The 19,220-nt window shown below is 42.8% G+C and overlaps 3 protein-coding genes across 9 annotated transcripts; all 3 read right to left on the reverse strand.

Annotated features, from left to right (window-relative positions):
- Positions 1 to 100: 100 nt before the first annotated feature.
- Positions 101 to 6,640, reverse strand: trappc14 (trafficking protein particle complex subunit 14). Of its 4 annotated transcripts, XM_086104651.1 has the most exons (11): positions 6,062 to 6,640; positions 5,663 to 5,746; positions 4,965 to 5,094; positions 4,466 to 4,552; positions 4,269 to 4,389; positions 4,027 to 4,174; positions 3,075 to 3,136; positions 2,831 to 3,003; positions 2,613 to 2,755; positions 1,638 to 1,789; positions 101 to 1,056 (listed from the first exon to the last, which is right to left on the reverse strand). In XM_086104651.1, exons 1-11 carry the CDS (start codon positions 6,440 to 6,442, stop codon positions 927 to 929), a joined length of 1,611 nt encoding a protein of 536 aa, XP_085960777.1. In that variant the 5' UTR covers positions 6,443 to 6,640; the 3' UTR covers positions 101 to 926. The 4 variants fall into 4 exon arrangements, with proteins under 4 accessions (XP_085960777.1, XP_085960776.1, XP_085960775.1 ...); XM_086104650.1 differs by having other exon boundaries at positions 2,630 to 3,003; XM_086104649.1 differs by having other exon boundaries at positions 2,613 to 3,003.
- Positions 6,641 to 7,175: 535 nt separating this feature from the next.
- On the reverse strand, positions 7,176 to 14,551 carry gal3st4 (galactose-3-O-sulfotransferase 4). Of its 4 annotated transcripts, none has more exons than XM_086104657.1 (4): positions 14,342 to 14,551; positions 10,951 to 11,067; positions 10,018 to 10,315; positions 7,176 to 9,871 (listed from the first exon to the last, which is right to left on the reverse strand). In XM_086104657.1, the coding sequence occupies exons 2-4, from the start codon at positions 11,064 to 11,066 to the stop codon at positions 8,795 to 8,797; spliced, it is 1,491 nt and encodes a 496-aa protein (XP_085960783.1). In that variant the 5' UTR covers position 11,067; positions 14,342 to 14,551; the 3' UTR covers positions 7,176 to 8,794. The 4 variants fall into 4 exon arrangements, with proteins under 4 accessions (XP_085960783.1, XP_085960782.1, XP_085960780.1 ...); XM_086104656.1 differs by having other exon boundaries at positions 10,018 to 10,318; XM_086104654.1 differs by lacking the exon at positions 14,342 to 14,551 and adding an exon at positions 12,537 to 12,814.
- Positions 13,748 to 18,225, reverse strand: tm4sf21b (transmembrane 4 L six family member 21b). The gene is made up of 6 exons (XM_086131847.1): positions 18,034 to 18,225; positions 17,205 to 17,270; positions 16,967 to 17,118; positions 16,123 to 16,309; positions 14,342 to 14,401; positions 13,748 to 13,762 (listed from the first exon to the last, which is right to left on the reverse strand). Exons 1-6 carry the CDS (start codon positions 18,223 to 18,225, stop codon positions 13,748 to 13,750), a joined length of 672 nt encoding a protein of 223 aa, XP_085987973.1.
- Between the last annotated feature and the right edge of the window lie 995 nt (positions 18,226 to 19,220).

Raw genomic sequence — 19,220 nt, forward strand, 5'->3', positions numbered from 1 at the left:
TTAAATACCCACTCAAAAAAGTTTCTTATCAAGCACTTTCATGAACTTTTTATTTAGATGAAGGAATACTTGCCTGGGATTTGAAAATGTGTCAAAACAATAAGGATTGGGTTTCTTTTATTATACAATTTGCTGAGATGCATTTCAGAAGGAAAAAAAGTTCACATGTTGATTCTTAAAATATACTGTATGTAAAACAAAAATCAAATAAAAATGTACATTAACGATAAGCTGTTCAAACCAAAACACTAACTTTCTGACAGTGAAGTCATAATTTTGAGAATGTATTGCCTTAGCATAAATATATGCTACGGCTATAATTTTTAAATAGTCTCAAGAGAAAAACAAATCGGAATTAAAGACAATGTTGCAAATATGAAAATAAAGTTGGAATATTGCCTGAAACAAAGCACAACTTTTAAGAGTAAATATTACAGAATTTGCAAAAATAGTTGCAATTTACCCAGAATATAAAATCCCATGAGGCAAAAAAGTCTGTTATTTTCCTGTAAATGTTTGAAAGGAGAAATATGTAAACATTAAGATAATAAAATTCAAACATGACAAAATATGTCTGCAAGGCGGTAAGCATCGCTACATGTGCTACGTTCAGTGTCTCAAGCATTGAAATGAGCAGAACAAACAAAAATAAATATTTGCAAAATAACTCCAATAAATAACAATTCAAATAAAGCCAGTGTAAAGACTTCAGTTTGGTTTTCTATACCGCATGTGCCCTGAGATTTCTGGCAACCAGTCAAGCAATATTGACCCTTGGATAAGACTATGTCGCAAGGGTGGAGGTGGTTTATCATTTCTAATTCAACCCAATGAGGACAAGCACAATAGAAAATGGGTGGATATTTTTTTACTCAAATGGCCACCGGTGCAGCAGAAGCACTTGCCTGAGTGAAAATCTCGTATCTTTAGCTGCTGATGTGCTCCAGCACAAACACCTGACATTGTCTTTTAGCAACCTGGTCCAGTGAACTGACGCTTTGCTCTGGACTCATGTAGAAGGAATTGCTGAATGGACGCTCCATCATGCTGCCCGTCCTGAAAAACAGCATGCGTTAGTAGCTAGCGGTAGTTAGCAACTCACCAGTAAGATAAAACACTTTCCGAAATCCTATTCTCAAAAAAAAAAAAAAAAAGGTTGTCGCTCACAACATACTACCAGAGTGATTAGCCCCTTCACGACTCATCACTCGTTTTCAAAAGGTAGCGTGTTACTGATTCACATTAGCCACTAGCGTTCACCCCTATCTGGCAGTGGCCGCTAATTGGGTCGACGCTAAATGAGCCATCACCTGTTTTGAAAAAGATGCTACATATTTGACTTGAAAACCTTCCCGTTAGTCACTGAAGTTAGCTTCTAAATGGCAGTAACCGCTAACTACCACGCAGTTAACTCATTGAATACCACCCTTTTTCACTGGAGCAACCTCCTCAATCCCTCACATTTTACTGAATTTTGACTGATTTGCAAGGCCCATGGAATTTTCTGTTCTACGGCTATATAAACAAAACTGGTTCGCCGCTGAGTGTGATAGCACATTTTCGCATGATGAAAAAGTTAGCCATTTAAAAAGGTTAGCCGCTAAGTCGTGTTAGCATCTTTGCGCGTACTTCTATACCTGACATGTTGGGGTTTGGAAGGCGGCAGTTGGTGGGAGAAGCTCAGGGATCGTGCCACACTGCCGGACGAGGGTGGCGTGCACGGCTTGGGCGACCGGTGTTCCTCGGGTGGCGCTTTGAACTGAAGCTTCATTTTCATGTGCTGGCTTAACTGAGGTGTCAGGAATGCAGCCAAAGGAAAAAAAAAAGTTCACAATTTGCTCACTGAGCTTAAGTCTCAAGATTGAATAACGTCCCGATTTTAACTCCAAACCTTTTTGGATGGAGATAGTTATTCTTGATGTATTAAATATATATTTTAGGTTTATGTTTAAAAAAAAAAATCGTCAAATAGGAGAATTATTTATATTCATGTACAACAAATGATGCTAGAAGTAAAATTCAATGTTGAAAAACAGCACTTGTACAAAAAATTTGAATAAATAAAATGGAATTATTAAATTAATGTATGACAAATGTTCACAATTGGCACTTTTATGGCTGTAAAATAAAGATGTTTTATTTATATTATTAAATGTTTTATATAAATAAAGAATAAAATGACCATATTATAAAATTAAATCAAAGTATGAAATTATGTTAAAAATGATCACATGTGGACATTAAATATAAATAGCCTTATTTGTAAAAATCTATTAAATATACTTAAGTCCGCAATGAAATTATGGCTTGAAATTTGCAGTGAGTTGCTATTATAAGATGCAGTCAGTGTCATTATTTCAGAAAGTAAGTCCATTCAAGAAAAAAGATTTTAAAATGATCGTTTTTGGTGACTGCAAAATGGAAAAAAAAAATTTGAATTAGCATGCTTAATTCTGAGAAGCATTTCAAAATCAAAACATGTTGTATGTAAAAACCCAGTTATACAATACATAACGATAAACTTGACTGTCCAAAATGAGGTACGACTACAAAATTTTAAAAAAGGATGAAACAGCTGACAATGCAAACGTTGTGCTATGCTGGCACCATACCTCAAAAAGTCCCGTACCAAGGATCTGGAAGGCGACGGTAAAAGACACGCTGGAGCCCTTCCTGCAACGTCCTAGGTTTCTGAAGGGAGACTGACACACCACCGCTGTCACCTCGCCGTCCTGGTGGCCTCTTACTGCATTAGCTGGACAAGCGGATGACAGAATGGAAGCCAGATCCCGCCCGTGACGAGATGAAGCGACATGTCGAGAAAACTCACCCTGAAAATTCCAGTGCAGCCGGACGGACAGGAAGTCGCGCAGGTTGTTGACCAGGGTGTACTTGACCGGGAAGCTCTCACGAGGCCTGACGACGTTTGGGCAGGAAGCAGTCATCACCAGCCGAGGACGATTCAAGCGGATGCTGGGCAGTGAGTAAAAAGTGACGATGTGCCTGGGGAGAAAATGAAGGAACGTCAGCCATGTCGCGAGGTGGCGAGCAGCGCTTGATAATGATGCTCTCACCTCGCGTGCGGGAGTGTTGACGTACGCCATTGTAACACAGCAACCAGTGGGACTTCCAAACCCTACACACAAAATATACTCAGACACGTGTTGTGAATTTTGCTCTTCGGCTCCCTGTTAGAGAACAGCAACATGAGCAAAAAGTAACATGAACTGAAACATTGAAAAGTTGGACTCAAAGCTTTCTGCATAATACCGACGCAAAATATATATGTGAGGTGCAGGCACCACATTTTTTTCCTCAAACTATAAGTCGCACTTAAAATCCTTTCATTTTCTCAAAAATCAACAGTACGCCTTACAAAAGTGCACCTTAAAAATCTGGTGCACCATAGGTATTAATTTGAATACTTTTTAATGACCTCAAACCGATTTGATGTGGTACACGGCGCTCAAAAATTTGTCAAACTGTTTTAGGATGCAATAAATCCACAGTTGTTTGTAACAAAGGGTTAATACAGGATGTTGTCTTTAATTGAAATTCCTTCCTATTTATTTCCATCTTTGCATTCTTATTGTCATCCGTAGCTTTAAAAGGCAGGGCCTGGCTTTGTGAGTGACATGGACGCCAGCTAATGAAATTGTACTGCTGGCTGTTCACTGGCTAAACTGTGAGGCAGTTTCCGTGTTGAGTTACTCAGCGCAAGTTGTGGCCATCAGCGGATTGTGAATTAATATGCTTATTAGGTGTTTGCTCGAAAGTCATTAAAAATGTAGCGACGGCTGCGTCTTTCTTTATCCACCTGTGAAGGATTATAATTTGTTGTAACTATTTTTTGAAGTATGAAACAACCCCAAACTTTGGACAATCTGTCTTTGACACACAGTCTTCTTGGCTTCCGCTTATGTCTATGTGGAAAACCGGTGACCATAAAATGACGCCACATAGCGGCTGCCGGCTGTACACGGTAAGAATCATAGTCGTAGTGCCGCTGGCACTTCAGTCTCTCACTTCACTGGAGTGGTGGTCGTCTGTGTCCTGGAGCTGTAGCCGGAACAGGAAATTGTGCTCCTCCAGGGTGCCCAGTATGCTCGGAAGACGTGACCACTCGCTGTCCACGCGGTAAAACGACGCCATGGTCACCTCAGCTGATTGGTGGCTTCGGTAGCGACAGAAACGTCAGATACGGAAAAAAAACATGTTTTGAACATAGACTTTCTATTTGCTTCAATACGGAGACGAGATGCACTTACCAGACATTGTCTACGATTAGAACAGAACCGTCCGGCATCATGGGAAGGTAGGACAAATTGTAGTTGGGAAGGATCCTCACATCTGTGATGCAAAGCTCCTCCTGAGAGGCGCCATTCAGCACTGAGGGAGAGAGGGGGCGTGTCCGTCAAAGCCGGGAGCCTCGCGATGCGACACGCGGGTTGGGAACGCGCCTGACCTTTAAGGAACGTGAGGTGTTTTCCAGAGACGGTCAGCTGCTGACACTCGACACTAGGGGGCGGCAGAACATTCAAAGTGGCGCTGACTGGACGAGGAGGAGGAAGAGGAGGCCACAGGTCAGAAGTTACAAGTTACTTAATAGCATTCGTGTAAAGACCTAGTGCACACATTTGTTTGCCCATTTGTGATGTCATGTCAGTATCTGCTTGCTCATACTGTTGATGAGCCTCATTTGAATGTGCTTTGCGATGGAATAACTGAACGCTGAGTACACTGTTTATGTAACATGGATTCATGATTGCGTACATGCTAGCTGCGTGGTGTTGATTACATAAATGGATCTGAACTGTGGTGTATATTCTACTTAAATGATCCTCTACATTTAAAATGCATTTTGTATGCTACTCTTATTTTACAATTAGGTGAGATTTGGTACTTTCTGACAGCATAACCGAATGATGGGAGGTCGATAAACAGGTAGTTGGGAGTAGCCATACCCTGTGCCTTGAATTTGTTGAGGTCCTCGTGGAAAGTGCGTGTGGGCGAGCAGAGCTGCAGGAGACCAAGGTAGCCATGTTCCCTCACCTCCACCTGGTCTTCATCCCGCTCCCACACGCTCACCACAATCTGGTCAAAGCACAGCAGACACAACGATATGCCTAGTTTCTCTAAATAGTCGCCGTGCATAAAATTAGTCCAAATATTTTTTTTAGTTGAGCAGCAAGATTACAACTTAATTCCCATAACATTCCAATTGTTTTCTTGTATTGTTAACATATTAATGCTTGCAACGTTTTTCTTCAAATATTTCGTTCCTTGTCTAAAAACACATTTTACTCATTAAATCAAATATGATGTCTCAATAATTCTGTGTGCTCCTCATTTACTGTGCATTTGTCCTGTACAGTCTTGAAACAGTGCAACCTTCATCCACTCTCATTTACCCCCTAGGTTTTTGTTCTTAAAAAAAAAAAAAAAAAAAAAAAAAAAAGATTTTCTGGTAATATGTATCATTTCTGGTAATTTTGGTAAATTTGGTATTTACTCATACCTTTATGACTTTACGTCCCAATCATTAACATTTTTCCTCATAATATTGTGACTCCAATTTACATTCTAATGATCATAAATGAAAAGCTGTTTCCTTCCGAGAAAAATAATTCATTAATAGATGGGAATTGGAAAATAGACTGACCGTGGCTTGGAGTGTGTTGACCGGGAGCTTGTCGAGAGTAACTGTAAGACGGAAGGAAATCTGTTCTTCTGACAACTGAATCGACTGCAGGACAAGCATGGGACAAGATGTCATCCTTGAATTTAAGTACCGTAATGCCGTAGCATGTCAGCAAGGAGAGCCACAGTAACCAGCGCACTTTCAGTGTTTATCAAATGGGAGGAATAGGCAAATGAAAAATGAGAACACTCGCAAGGAGCCGCTATGAGCAACGACTCACACGTAGGCCACGCCCCATAAAGGTACACAGTCAACACAAATACTACTTTACTTACAGTCGTTACACTTTCTAAGTTCTATCGTTCAAGTGTGCCACCAAATGGAAGACAATAGAACTTTTGGGGGGGGAGGGGGAGTTACCTTGACCGGTTCCATCCTATGACGTGCATTGTTGTGGTTCAGAATCGGGCAGCACTCAATGAACTTCCGGTTTGCGTTGGCACTTCTTCGGTGGTGCTCATAAGAAATGTCAGCCTGGTCCTCCTCCGCGTCTGTTTCTTCTTCTACGCTGTTATTCAAGTCTAGCCGACTGTCGCCGAACCGAGCACCAACGGTCGCCACAGCGAACAAGTCGCCCATTGGCTTTGCCTTTAACAAACGACCTTTACGCAGCACCACAAGAAAATGGACAGTCTCCCCGAGGTAAAAGTGCGTTCTCTGCTCAAGAGCCTCGCAGTCCACCGGGTCCGCCGCTTCCCCCGCGGCGGGAAAATACACAGTGTGTTCAAACAGCGACTCCATGGCCAGCGAAAAAGTTGCGCTCACTAACCATATGTTGCCATGTAAACAAACAAGGGAATGAAGACGTTGTCAAAGGCGGACACACGACCAAGACGTGCGTCCCGAAAATGTCGCGCGGCATAGAAACAAAGCAAAAAGTCCGCAGTGAGTTCGCATTTGATGGTAATTTGTAGATAAAAAACGGCAGAGTAGTTAATCGATGCGGCTTTGGAGCGGCTGAAGTTTGTACGAGACCAAAGTAATCGATTGACGAGAGTAGACGAGCTGATTCCTCGACGCTGGTTACCACTGTAGATCATACAAATAAAACGGAAGATATATATATATTTACAAATACAATATTGCACAAATTAGGTGTTGGTCATAGAGTAACAATTGGACAAAAAAAAACAAGTACCTACAATTTTAAATATTGTTTAAGCATTAGCATTTTACATTTTCCTCTTCATATTACGTTTTTTTTCTTAAAATATAACATTTGTGTTACTTCATAAGTCTCATGTAATGTGTGTGTGTGTGTATATATATATATATATATATATATATATATATATATAAATTTCCCCTTGAAACGTTGCCCCTTTACTTTGATCAAGGTATAATAAAAATAAGAATTACTACTATATTGTCAAAACCTGTACACATTAACCAAACAAAATCACTTTTGTTGGTTCCTTATTGTTACTTTTTGGAGCGATATGTCCACGTAGCACAGAAAAATCAAACTCCGATCCCTGGTGTCTGTGTGACTTTTTATTTCATGGACTTAAACACTGAAGTTATTGTCAACTTGATTATTCAGAGTCCGGTGACAAATTATCAATGGACGCATTGTTGGGTCCGGCAAACCATGCGGAGGTACAAAAAAACCCCCGAGAGGTTGAGACAGAGAGTGAGAGAGAGAGAGAGAGAGAGAGAAAGAAAAGACAAGTATCACATGATCTGGCTTCTCTGCTGGCAAAGTATTCCTCAAACAGTGGCCAAGGATGTTTATTTAGTGCAGAGTACTGGGTGCTTATTGGAGAGAAGGCCTTCATTCGTACCAAATCATTTTAGAATATTTAACATCAGACTGTATAAATAAATACTCAACAATAAAATAATATATGTCTACTTTCATAAATAATTAAAGAGGCTGATTATTTGTTCGTGGCATGAATTGAGGCACAGCGTTTAAAAACCAGGCGGCCACTATTTGAGGAAATTTGGTATACATCTCTGGATAGGATTCCTAAAAATGAATTTAGTGGGCAATTGAACAAAATGCTTCATCTGCCTTATTGTTGTCACAATTTCCCAAATGAAAGCATCAAGTTTCTTCAAATAATCCCACAAAGGATGTAAATGTTCCAGTCGTTCGCCTTACTTCACGGCTGCTACAGTCTTGCAGCCATTGTTGTGCAACACATGAAATACTTCATTCCACAAAGTACCTTTCAAGATAATAGTCCAAGTACCTTTTCAAACATGTATAAATACACCAAGGTGACAGTAACGGGAATACAGCGGAACCTTTTTAGTCCAACAAAAGTATTGGCCTGGCCTACGCCGGGACGAAAAGAGTCCAAAAATTACTCGGAAAAAGTTTACCATTTTGGGGAGAAAGCTGCAACATTTCCCCAAGTTAAAATATTTGCATGTGATGAATTTTATCTCATAATATTGTTTCCGTCAATCGCTGGCTTTTTTTTCTCCAACTAGGCCACCTATGTTCCAATCACATTAACTTGTTGATACTGTACTGCACCGCGACATTTGTCTTGCAAAATGCTAAATTTGCGCTGTTAGGATTTTATCTCTGCAACACTACAGTGTTTTCTGTTAATATCACATCTTTCCACTTTTCACAAAGATTTGATTGTTGCAAAACAATAATAAAATTTTAATTTTTTTTGTAATATTAGAATTTTATCCATGTCACATTGGCAAGGATAATATATTTTATCGAATATAGTTGGCAACTTTATGACCTTGTTTTACTCATAGCATGTTTTTATTTGCATTAAATACAAATTTACTTAAAACTACAAAAAAAAATTCTGGTAACTTTACGACTCTTTTCATGCAATACTGCGACTTTAATCGTCTAAAATTATAACTTTGTCTGTTGACTTTTCTTCTTTTTTTTCCCGCAAAATGACTTTTTTCCCCTGTGGCACTACAAATGTATTAACCTTTTTCTCAGGACTTGCCATTTTTCTTTTTTTGTGAGTGGCCCGAATGCACTCGTCCGTAGGCTCTTTCATTGAAGTCAATGGTCTCGCCGTCGTAAGCGTCCGGAAGCAAAAAAAAAAAAAAAAAAAAATGGAAAGTGGAAGTACGAAAAAAGCTTTTAGTTCAAGGAGAGTTCACTTAAACCGCTGGCCGCTTCCTTGTCCTTGCGGTGGACTCGTTGCGGTTGCGGCTAAGTAAGTGACTTCCGTCCCAGTCCCGCGGCCCCTCTTCCCCTGTCCTCCCTCCTGGGTCCCGTCCGTTCTCCCCTGTCCTGGATGGGTCTAGTTTGAAAAAAGACCTATCAGAGGCTAACTTTGGGCTTTGCAGCCCTGGCAGGGCTTGCGGCGACTGCGCCCGCGGAAACTGTTTGGCGTCCAGCGTGTCTTTGTACTGGATCTCGGGGCGGATCATTCTCAGGCAGGCCATCCTGGTGCCGTTGTCCAATCCCGGCTGCAGCTCGTAGCCCAGAATTTTCACCAAGCCGCTCTGGAAGGGCCTGATGGTTTTGTCTCGGATGCGGTGGGCCTCCACGGGCTTCCCGCCGTCCCGCAGGCAGGCCCCGGCGAGGGCCTCGCGCCGGCTGCGCAGGAGAGCCACTTCCCGCTCCATCCGGGCAGCGCCGAACGCGGCCACTTCCCGCCAGAAGGTCCGGTTGAAGGCTTGATACAAGTGCCAGTCCAAGGCGTTCCATTGGCGCAGCTTCTCCCGCTGTTCCTCCGTGAGGAACAGATTGGGTGGCGCTTTGGCGGGCAAACGCCCGCCTCGAACTTTGCCCACCCATCCGTTGGTTAAAGCGGCGCCGGCGCCGCCGTCCGGTTTCTGCTGCCGCGCGTTGAGGCTGAAGGACACCACGGCGTCCAGAGGCCAGCACAGGGCGTGCCGCAGCAGGATCATAGACTGGTCGAAGAACTCGGACACCAGGACCAGCTTGAAGGTCTGGCGCACCACGGCCTCGCCGTGCCGCGCCAGAACCGCCGAGAAGTTGGCGTTGTGGTCCATGCCAAAGTCGAACCACAGCAAGTTGCGGGCGTAGTGGTTGTTGCGGGCGCGCGGGTCGTAGTATTTGCCGGGATCGTCCGTAAAGTCGCCCAAGCCTTTTGCTTTCCGGAAGGCGGGCGCCACTTCTTTGTAATAAGCGAAGGACGACTCGGCCAGAGCGACGGGGTCCCTGATGATGGAGAAGTAGAAGGTGTCCGCAGGCATCACCTTCTCCACCTAAGAGACCACCAAAGACGGCCACTGGTGACTTGCAATCAGACCAGACTAGCGCTTGTAGCAATCAAAATGACAACTTTTTGGTAGCGACGCCAGGACCTTTTTTTTTTCTACTTTAATTTTCTCCCATCCTGTCACGCACTCACCTCAGCTTTATTAAATCTCATGTGATTGCCCATGATGTGGAACTCGACAACTCGAGGGCCCCGGTAACCCTTGACCCTGTGGGCACTGAAGGGCAGCGGGTAGCCCAGCTGGTAGCCCAGCGGTAGGGCGAAGCGGAGGCCGCGCTCCTCCCCGAAACGGTAGAGCATGTTGAGCACAGTGCTGCTGGCCGTCTTGTGGGTCTTGAGGAACATGATGTGGGTGTGGGGCCGACACGGCCCCAGGGACGGACCCTGGGCGTCAGGGGACGAGAAGATGGAGCGAGCGGCCGGCTGGACGCTGCTTTTGGAGACACAAATAAATGAGGAAGAAAACACTTTTGTTGTTAGCTGTCCCGCCAATTTTTTCCTCAGCGTCGTATTACCATTTAGTTTCTTCAACGGTGTGACTTTCTCGACGTACTATTGCCAATTTATTTCTGGGGTAATGATACAAGAACAGGGATGGCAATTTTCCGCGGATACGCGGAAATCCGCCGTTTTATTTCTTAAATTGATCATTTTTGTGAATCGTCTAAATCCGTTGAGAAAATTTTAGGGGGGGTCAGGTACCTTATCGTCGTGTTTTCACGAGCTCTCCCGATCAGTCTTTCCATCTTCCGATTGTAAACAGCCCTGCGATTGGACGTGTATGATGTCTTACTTGTTGTGATTGGTCGCCCCGTCCAGGCCACGCCCCTTTCTGCTTTTTTCATCACTAGCCATTGCCATCCCTGCAAGAACGTTTTGGCCTCAAAACTGCAGATTTTTGCCGGCGAGATTTTGTTCCCGCAATGAGTTTTTGTCACAGCTTTTTTTCCCCAACCGCGTTACAACTTTAATCTCAAAACCTCAACTTTGTTCCAGCGACGTTATGATGGCTAGCTAAAAAAAAAAAAAAAAAGAGAGAGAGAGAGAGAGAAAATCCACAATTACCTTTTGCTGAAGATAATTCCCAGCAGTTGTCCAGCGAAAGCGATGGCCACGAAGAGCAGCAGAGCTTTCCACATCCAAAGTGGCCCCAGCCGGCCGCACACCAGCCCTCGCAGCATCCTGCAGGATGCACAGAATCAATCCGATGAGTGGACGAGACATTTATAGCCAGAGCTGCAAAAACCCAATGCGCTCAGGTTCCATCTCAAATGATGGACGATTTTCTTTTTTCTTATCACATTGGGACTTTTTTTTTCTTCTTGTCTAGAGCATTACTCTCACAGCATTGCGACTTTTGCACAATTCCGACTTTTTTGCCACCCCCCCATGATATTTCTTTATTGTCATAACATTGCAGCCCGTTTCCCTTCAACCAGATGACCTTTTTTTCTGCAACATCACAAAATTCTCGTCACGCTGCTCCTTTTTTTCTTGTTTACCTTCCATTTTTATTTTGCACCATATTACAACCTTATTCTTGAAACATTGCGATTTTTTTCCCAAGATGGCGCCCGAGTAGGCAGCCGTCAGCAAGTGCTCTTCAAGAGCCTTGATTTTTTGTTCTTTTTGTTTGTCACATGTAGTTTGTTGTTTCATCGTGTGGACCTGATATGGACTGTTTTCAGCGTTTTTTTGGCCACGACACTCGTCAAAGGAGAAGTATCTGTGCTTGGTGGTTGCGCCTTCTCGGCAGCACGCCTGTACCAGCACAGATTTTGATGGGGGGGGGGGGGGGGGATGTCGGCGCCATTGACTGTCGGTGCTGGACAGACCTGGGGCGCTTGTGTTTTTTGCGCCTGTAATGGGCAGCATTTGTCACAACCCCGTTTTGTTCAGTGGGGATGTCGGCACTGTTGGACAGTCGGCGTTGGTGCGGCTGGATGGATGGCTGCTGAAGTTGAGGATGAGGAGAGAGGAGCGTTGGCGCAGAGCGCCGATGCGTATTTGGAACCGAGAGTCGCCGCTTGGAATTGAAATGGATTTCCATGGGACAGGAGAAGTGAACCAATCTCTTTTTTCGTCAATGGATGCTACAGCTTCTTGTTGACTTCGAAACTTAGCTTGTAGCCGACGTGTGCACATTTTGAGCATGACGTCTCTGATCCACTGGTTAAATGACACTTTGATTCTCTCCCCTTTCATCTCAAACTGCTTCAAACAACAAAGCGTGTGACGGAAAAGTGACTCCCCCCCCACGATTTTACGTCTTCACTCCAGTGAGATTGCGACTTCTTTTTTTTTCTTGTAACAGCATTGCAAGCGGTTTTCTCGAGAGAGAAAAAAAATCAACAGATGCAACAAATATGACCGGACTCATGAAAATATCTGCCGTGGACCGGATTTCAAAACGGAGCGAGCCGTTCTTTGCCCCCCTCCGTTTTAAAGCGAAAATGGGAAAGAAATGAAGGAGAAAGGCCTTTGCATGAGAAGGAGGGGGAAGGAGCCCCCGCACCCCACCCCCGCTATCTCTGCGTTTATTCCCCTACGCAATCCCTGCATCGCAATTTCGGCGTTTTTTTTCCCTCAATCTACACCGTTTTTACACCCCCCGCCACCCCTCCGGCTCCCCTGCAGAAAGTGAACACTACCTGGCTCTCCGTTTGAAAAGCATCGGTGTGTCCACGGACCGGTATCGGCGGCGGTGTTCGTGTGCAGCCGCCGGGAGCTCGGAACATCTCGCTGCGGGGATGAGGCGAACCGGGCCGGGTCTGGGGTTCGGATAGGGAACGGGGGCCGAAAGACGTCGCGGGCGTTGGGCTTTTTTTTATCTCCTCGAGCTGCTTAATTGTGCACGCAAGGCGGATAGATGAGCTGGCGGCGCGCGAGACAGACAAAAGATGCCGATGACATCCGCTCACTTAGAAAAATAAAAGGCAGTGACTGTGAGAAACACGTCCGGTCACTTCCAAAATAAAACCAATAAGTCTGTGGCCGGTTGAAATGTTTCTTTTGGTAATGTATAATTTTATGTGGCCAGTTGAAATGTTTCTTTTGGTAATAATGTATAATTTTATAAGTTCCTCGTTTGATGCATATTTTAAAGAACAAAACAAACAAACAGTTGCGAGATTCTTTTTTACATCTGTAATGACAACAATCTATTTTTTTGCATTATTTTTCATTTCATTGTATTGATTAACAAATTCATTTTTCGGATTTATTTCAAATCATCCCTCCCACACACACACACACACCCTTTCCCATCTCTTGACTGTTTATCAGCTTTGATAGATTATTACAGCCCCGGAAAAAATTAAGAGACCGCCACTTTTTTTCTTCAATTTCTCGTTAATGTTGATGTCTGTGGTCGACTGTTCAGTCAATAAACAAGATGTTTACATAGATTGGATCGATTAGTTCAGCATCGGATAGATGATAGGTTTTATCTTTTATTTTTATCTTTATTTTATTTTTACTCGTTGGTTGTTGATCGGCTCCAAAATCCTGATTGTGTAAAGTCTGGTTTTTTTTCTTTTGCAAATGTACACACATTTTTTTCTTCCATATCACCTTGGATGCTCCACAATTATTCAAAAACATACATTTAAAAGGCTTTTTAAAAAAGTGTAAAGGTGTACATAAAATTACAACTTTTTGGTTTGTCTTTAACAATTTTTTCCTCGTTACATTATTCGTGCCCCCCCCCCCTCCTCATCTAAAATAGTTGCTTTTTGCTTTGATACCACACGGAATAGTTGAAACCTTTCTCACTTTGATTGCTTAATTTTGGAACATTTTGGCTTGTTCATATTATGCAAGTACGTCCTATACCGGAGCAGCATTATTAACCTGTGTCCATTCAATCTGTGTTTCCCTGCGCAGAATCAGTCAAACAAGATTACTCCCGACTGTTGTGCCAAATGCCTCCACCCTAAGCTGATAAGTGGGGAATTAGAACTGGCCTTAAAGCAAGACGCGTGTGTATACAAGAAGCAACAAGACCGACATTTCCTTCACGGAGCCCCAGGCTTCCCCCACATTTCAACATGCCTGTACTTGCCCCCACCCCAAAAAAGTAAGTAACACAAAGCACTTGAAAGTAGAAGCCTATTAAAATTAATTGCTTGCAATTTCTCACATCATTGCGGTTGAAATTTCCCCTGATGGGCGCTTTGATCAAGAAGGCAACATTTACAATATGATATTAAACGCTATTGAGCACTATTATTAGGACAGAAAGTTGCAAAAATCCCATCCCTCAACCCCCCAAAAAGTCCCACTTGAAATTTCTCACACAATTCTAGCCCAATTGTTCCCTCCAAAAAATTGTGTGAAGTTTTACCGGACCGCAAACGCTGCTCTTAAACCCAACCGCTACAGTGGGCCAAACCCCTCCCCCAAAAGTCTTCTTTCGACTTGAAATTTCACACACAACCGTGCCCGAGTTACTCACCTGCTCTTGGAATATTTTGCTGACGTGGACCGCGGGGAAGATAAATCCGTTCCTCCTCATCTGCCCAAGGCAACCAGTTGAAGTTCATCTCCAGAAACGCACAAAACAAATATTTTGCTGCACCGTGTTAGCGGCTAAAGTCGACGTTTATTCCCCGTGGAGTCCCCAGGGAAGACTTGAAACCTGACTGCAGAGCTTCCATAACACCCAAACAACATGCCCCCTCTGTCCTCTTAATCCAGCCTGTCATAGACTAAATAAAACCTCGGAGGAAGTGAGAAAAATCACAGAGAACTCGTAAATGCTCATAATTATTCCGAATTTTTTTATACAGCTCTTATGTTGGATGTGTGTAGTAGAAATGTAGACTATTACTATATGGAAATGCATTACTAACTGAGAAGTGTTGATTAAGGAAACAAGTTGTCTCCCGGGTGAACAAAATGCCCTTCTGCTTGTCTGTACTTTTGAGAGGGAATTTGTCACTCACAATTCCTCCCCAAAATAAATATGACCTCCCACAGGTGGGGGCGGGGTGGGTGGAGTTTACAGTGTTATGATCTCAAAAAAAAAGCAGAACGACTTGAAATTGATATACTTTAATTTTAGAGTTACAAAGGCTGAAAAAATTGAAATCGCTCACCACAAAAGTGGTTTCAGATTGAAATCCTTGTTGCCTTCCCTCCATCATCCTCCTGTTCTTCCCCCTTGCTTACTCCTCCTTACTTCCTTTCTTCCAGTCATACTATTTTTCCCTTCCTTCCTTGTCTCCCAGCATCAACAGCAGCTCATTTCCTTCATCCCATCTCCTTTTCCTTCACAAGCTCCTCATTTCCATCCTTCCCTCCTGAAAGAAGAGATTTAAAAAATGTTGCCCCCTTCCCCGCAGTATTTTCTGTGTCATACGGGAAGCCGCATTATAAGCTTTATTACAAAATATGTTCAAACATGTACACACACACACAGAAATAAAGCACAGACATTATGAGTGTTGTCAGTCATGGGAAGCAGAGAAAGGAATCACATCATGGAGTAATGGGAAGGCCTACACGGTGTACAAAGGATTTCCCAAACTGTCTATTTGCATTTGCACATCGATGATCTTGATGCGCGTCGTCTCGTCGTTGAGTGTCTGCCTTGCCTGGCTTACTGTTGAAAGAATGCGTGTAGACATGTTGGTTATTACCGTCATACTGTACATTGCAGTCGGTGACATTTCATGACGTATTGCAGTTGTGATTTCAGTTGCTGTATCGTGATACCGTTGTCAAGATGTAATGGTAGCGTAATAGATTTTAGTCTAATTCTCATATTGATGTCATCATCCCGTGCTTTTTTTCCCTTCGGTTATTTCAAGTATTGCATAAACGCGGTATCGTGTTACCGATGGCAAAATATTGTAATAGATATGATGTATCTTAGATAAGTTTACTGATATTGTCGGCAAAGTATCATACTATCATTTTACAAGTTAGCCTATCGTGATATCAGTATTGGAAAAATGCCATACTATCACACTAGAAGTAATTTGATCATTTCTTATCTCAAATAAATGTCACATACAAAGTCTTCTTCTCGTACATTAATGATCATGTAAGCACAGTATCATGATACCGACAGTAAAATAGACTGTGATACAGGACTAGTGTGTTATTGTGCACTTCCCACCCCGATTTTTAATCAATACACCACAGTGTGTCTAATCACCATCATTTCAAATCCTCCATGAATGCATTACGCTTAGTATGAAAGGGTGCCGAAAAGGGAGCCCTGGCCCCTACCTCTTTTCCGGAACAGGTGCCGCAGATGCATCCGAAAAGCCCGTTGATCATTTGAATGAGACAGAGGATCAGTTCAAGGCAGGCTGCCACCAAAAGCGTAGAGAACAACCCCACGTTGAATTCAACCACATCCTTGGGGAGGATGCACCAATTCCACATGTGCTTTTCTGTCAGGTAGCTCCCAGTGCTGCAAGGACAAATAACACAGAATTGCGCGAGGTCATCTTCTGGAGCTAGGGTATCGTAGCACCTGGGGATTCAAGTGGCCTGACTTTATATTTACTTGTACGATTTTTGTTGTTGTTGTTGCTTGGAGACAGATAGCGAAGCCGCCCCCACCCCCCCACCCCTCCCGGCCACAAAAGCTTAAAGTTGTTTACTGACACTCCCTGTTGAAGTTTACTCTCAAAATAAACTAAACAAACTTGCCTTTGCAAGCTTAACGCTAATGCGCAATTTGGAACACCATAGACATGCTAATAATTAGCATTGGTAGTTGGCGTGTTTGAACACAAATCAAAAACACGAATGCAGACAAAAGGGCAATCCATACTTTCTTTATCCTGCGCAAAACCCCCCCCCCCCCAAAAAATCCCGACTGGTATTACTGCAACTAACTGAGGATTTGTGACCATCTTCTCCGTCTCACTGAACTGTATGTCTGTAATAGACTGCCCTGACTTCACCAAGGGAGTTGCCATGAATGAATCATAATGCACCAATCTTTTAATTCTTTAAAATCCACTTCATTATGTTTTTAGGATAGGTTTTAAAAAAGATATAAAATCATTATTATTATTATTATAGAACAATTAGTTTGCAAAATATCGAACAGACGGATTACCTGTTTGCAAAGGGGACCCCCCATTTGCGGACGGGATTTTGCAGATTGCTCCAGTAGCACAGCGGCCCGTTGGCAAGGCCAAGGGCAGCCACGCTCAGGCTGTACACGGCCCCCGCCACACCGGCGGCCGCGAAGCCGATGGACAGAAACATCTGCGCGGAGGGACATTGTGTCAGACGCTTACAAGCTTTTTTCTTGGGTTTTATGGGACCAAAAAAAAAAGTTTATTTGCACTCACCCCGCAGCGGTTGGCGCAGCATTTGCCAGAACTGGTCAGGTGAATGTGGATGGCGGGGATGAGGACCTTTCAGACAGAAGCATCAAGAAATGACATGTGGTATTTAAAAAAAAAAAAAAAAAAGGATAGAATTTTGTTTAAGGGTCAATCTCAAAAACACATGTAGGATGATACAGGAAATTTGCCACTTCGGTTCAAAGCACCCATTTTGAGTTGCCTCAAAGACAAACCTAGTTCAGAGCCAGTTTTCTCTACCAATGTAAAATTGAAGAAGAACAAAAAAAGGCCATTGGACCCACAAAAAAGTCCATGATCCCATAGCACAAAAACAGGAAGTCTGCCATTTTGGTTCAAAGCAGCCGTTTTAGATGATTAACACGTCATAAATCATGCATTATGTTCCGATAGTTTTTTTTTTCAGGCACGGTGTTTTCTTGCAGATTAAATTAGAGGCACAAGATTGGGCCAGAGATGACTGATTTTTTTTTCCACTGATAATATTTTTCATGTATGACTGTCAATTCATGACAAAAACTGATTTAAAAAAAATGTATAAACTGTCCTTTTGAATTGCGCTTTTCTGGGCGGGGGGCATTGCATGTGGGTGTTGACGAAGTTTAACGATTCGACCAAATGATGAAAATTCCGCCCTCAAAGCACCTTTTAGTTAGCAACATGGCATTTAATAGCCATGCGTATCGTGAGCAGCCAAATGAGTTTCAAGAACCCATGCAGGGAAAACACACAGGAAGTCTGCCATTTTGGTCTGAAGCGGCCATTTGAGGGTCATTTCTCATGTTTCGATGACTCCCAAATTTGAACGACTCACCATGATGCCTCCTCCGATCACTCCTCCCATGTATTTCACCTCCTCAGTGATCCGAGGGTGCCCCTCCCGATCCTCGGCCGCATACTTGGTTTGGAGGTCGGGGAAGAAGAGCACGATGTTGCAGATGATGGAGACCAATGCCAGGATATAGAGAGGCACGGCGATGAACTTGGAGCACGCTCCCGTACACATGTTTGCAGGTGAAAGCACAAAATAACACAGAGGGAATTCCTGTTTCAGATATATGACTATATATATGATTAGCGCTATAGTGTGTGTCGTGCAAAAAGGTGGAGCGATCGGTGATAAGCGCACGCCGCCTGATTAGACATTTTATGACCTGGACTTTATGGCATGGGAGTGTGTATCGACAGTGTTTCCATGAGGCCCATAAAAGTCAGCTTTGTTTGCGTTGCGCCTTTTTCTTTTCCAATAATACGTTACAAAGACAAAAGGTTGAGAAGTAGAAGATTTTTTTTTTAAATGAAGGTGTCATTTATTCGGAGAATAAATTGGGGCATATCGAGAAAAAAATCTATCTGAAAATTATTTTTAATGCTTGATATTTAAGAGGGAATTCTTTGAAGAAAAAAGGTGTGTTACACTTTAAGAAATTAAGGTCATAATTACTCTAAAAATAAGTAGATCGTTTCATTAAAAAAATAAAATAAAAACGACGCCCATCCCAGTAAAGGGGAAGAAAATGGGTGGATGGTTGCATGGTTTAAAAAAAAGTCAGAAGTCATTCCAAAAATGAAGTCATAATTTCCATCCATCCATTTTCCGAACCGCTCAATCCTCACTAGGGTCGCGAGGGGTGCTGGAGCCTATCTACCGACTACCGAGCCGCCCAGTCATAATTTCTTTTTTTTTTTAAAGAAATCTGCAACATTTTGTTTCTCAAAAGTTTTTTTTAATTTTATTTAGGCATTTAGATTGATGAAAGATTTTTTTTTAAGATTCTCGACAACTGAGACGGAGTTTTACAAAGAAATGAAATTCTATTTCAAAGGTTTACAAATAGATTTGACCAAAATTAAGTTGTGGTTATTACAGAAATTATTTATGTTTTTAAAAAATAAGTCTATTACAAGAATGACAATCCAAAGCATCCCACCCGTGCTTTGAATAGTTTCACGGCATTGCGCAATATGCAAAAGCTGCATATCTAAGTTGCCATAGAGTCG

The sequence above is a fragment of the Hippocampus guttulatus genome, chromosome 2, assembly GCF_054856545.1.
Source record: "Hippocampus guttulatus isolate MCC_2025c chromosome 2, RoL_Hgut_1.0, whole genome shotgun sequence".
NCBI lineage: Eukaryota > Metazoa > Chordata > Actinopteri > Syngnathiformes > Syngnathidae > Hippocampus > Hippocampus guttulatus.

Coding starts and splice junctions, on each gene's coding strand:
- trappc14 (XM_086104649.1), bottom strand. CDS start 6,442: ATGGAGTCGCTGTTTGAACACACTGTGTATTTTCCCGCCGCGGGGGAA. Junction 5,095..5,662: donor TCAACACACTCCAAGCCACG/GTCAGTCTATTT, acceptor TGCTTTGACCAG/ATTGTGGTGAGCGTGTGGGA. Junction 1,057..1,637: donor TCCAAACCCCAACATGTCAG/GTATAGAAGTAC, acceptor GCTGTTTTTCAG/GACGGGCAGCATGATGGAGC.
- gal3st4 (XM_086104653.1), bottom strand. CDS start 12,559: ATGCTTTTCAAACGGAGAGCCAG. Junction 11,068..12,536: donor CTTTTCAAACGGAGAGCCAG/GTAGTGTTCACT, acceptor TGCATCCTGCAG/GATGCTGCGAGGGCTGGTGT. Junction 10,319..10,950: donor GGAATTATCTTCAGCAAAAG/GTAATTGTGGAT, acceptor TGTCTCCAAAAG/CAGCGTCCAGCCGGCCGCTC.
- tm4sf21b (XM_086131847.1), bottom strand. CDS start 18,225: ATGTGTACGGGAGCGTGCTCCAAGTTCATCGCCGTGCCTCTCTATATC. Junction 17,271..18,033: donor TGATCGGAGGAGGCATCATG/GTGAGTCGTTCA, acceptor TCTGTCTGAAAG/GTCCTCATCCCCGCCATCCA. Junction 14,402..16,122: donor GCACCTGTTCCGGAAAAGAG/GTAGGGGCCAGG, acceptor TGCCTTGGGCAG/ATGAGGAGGAACGGATTTAT.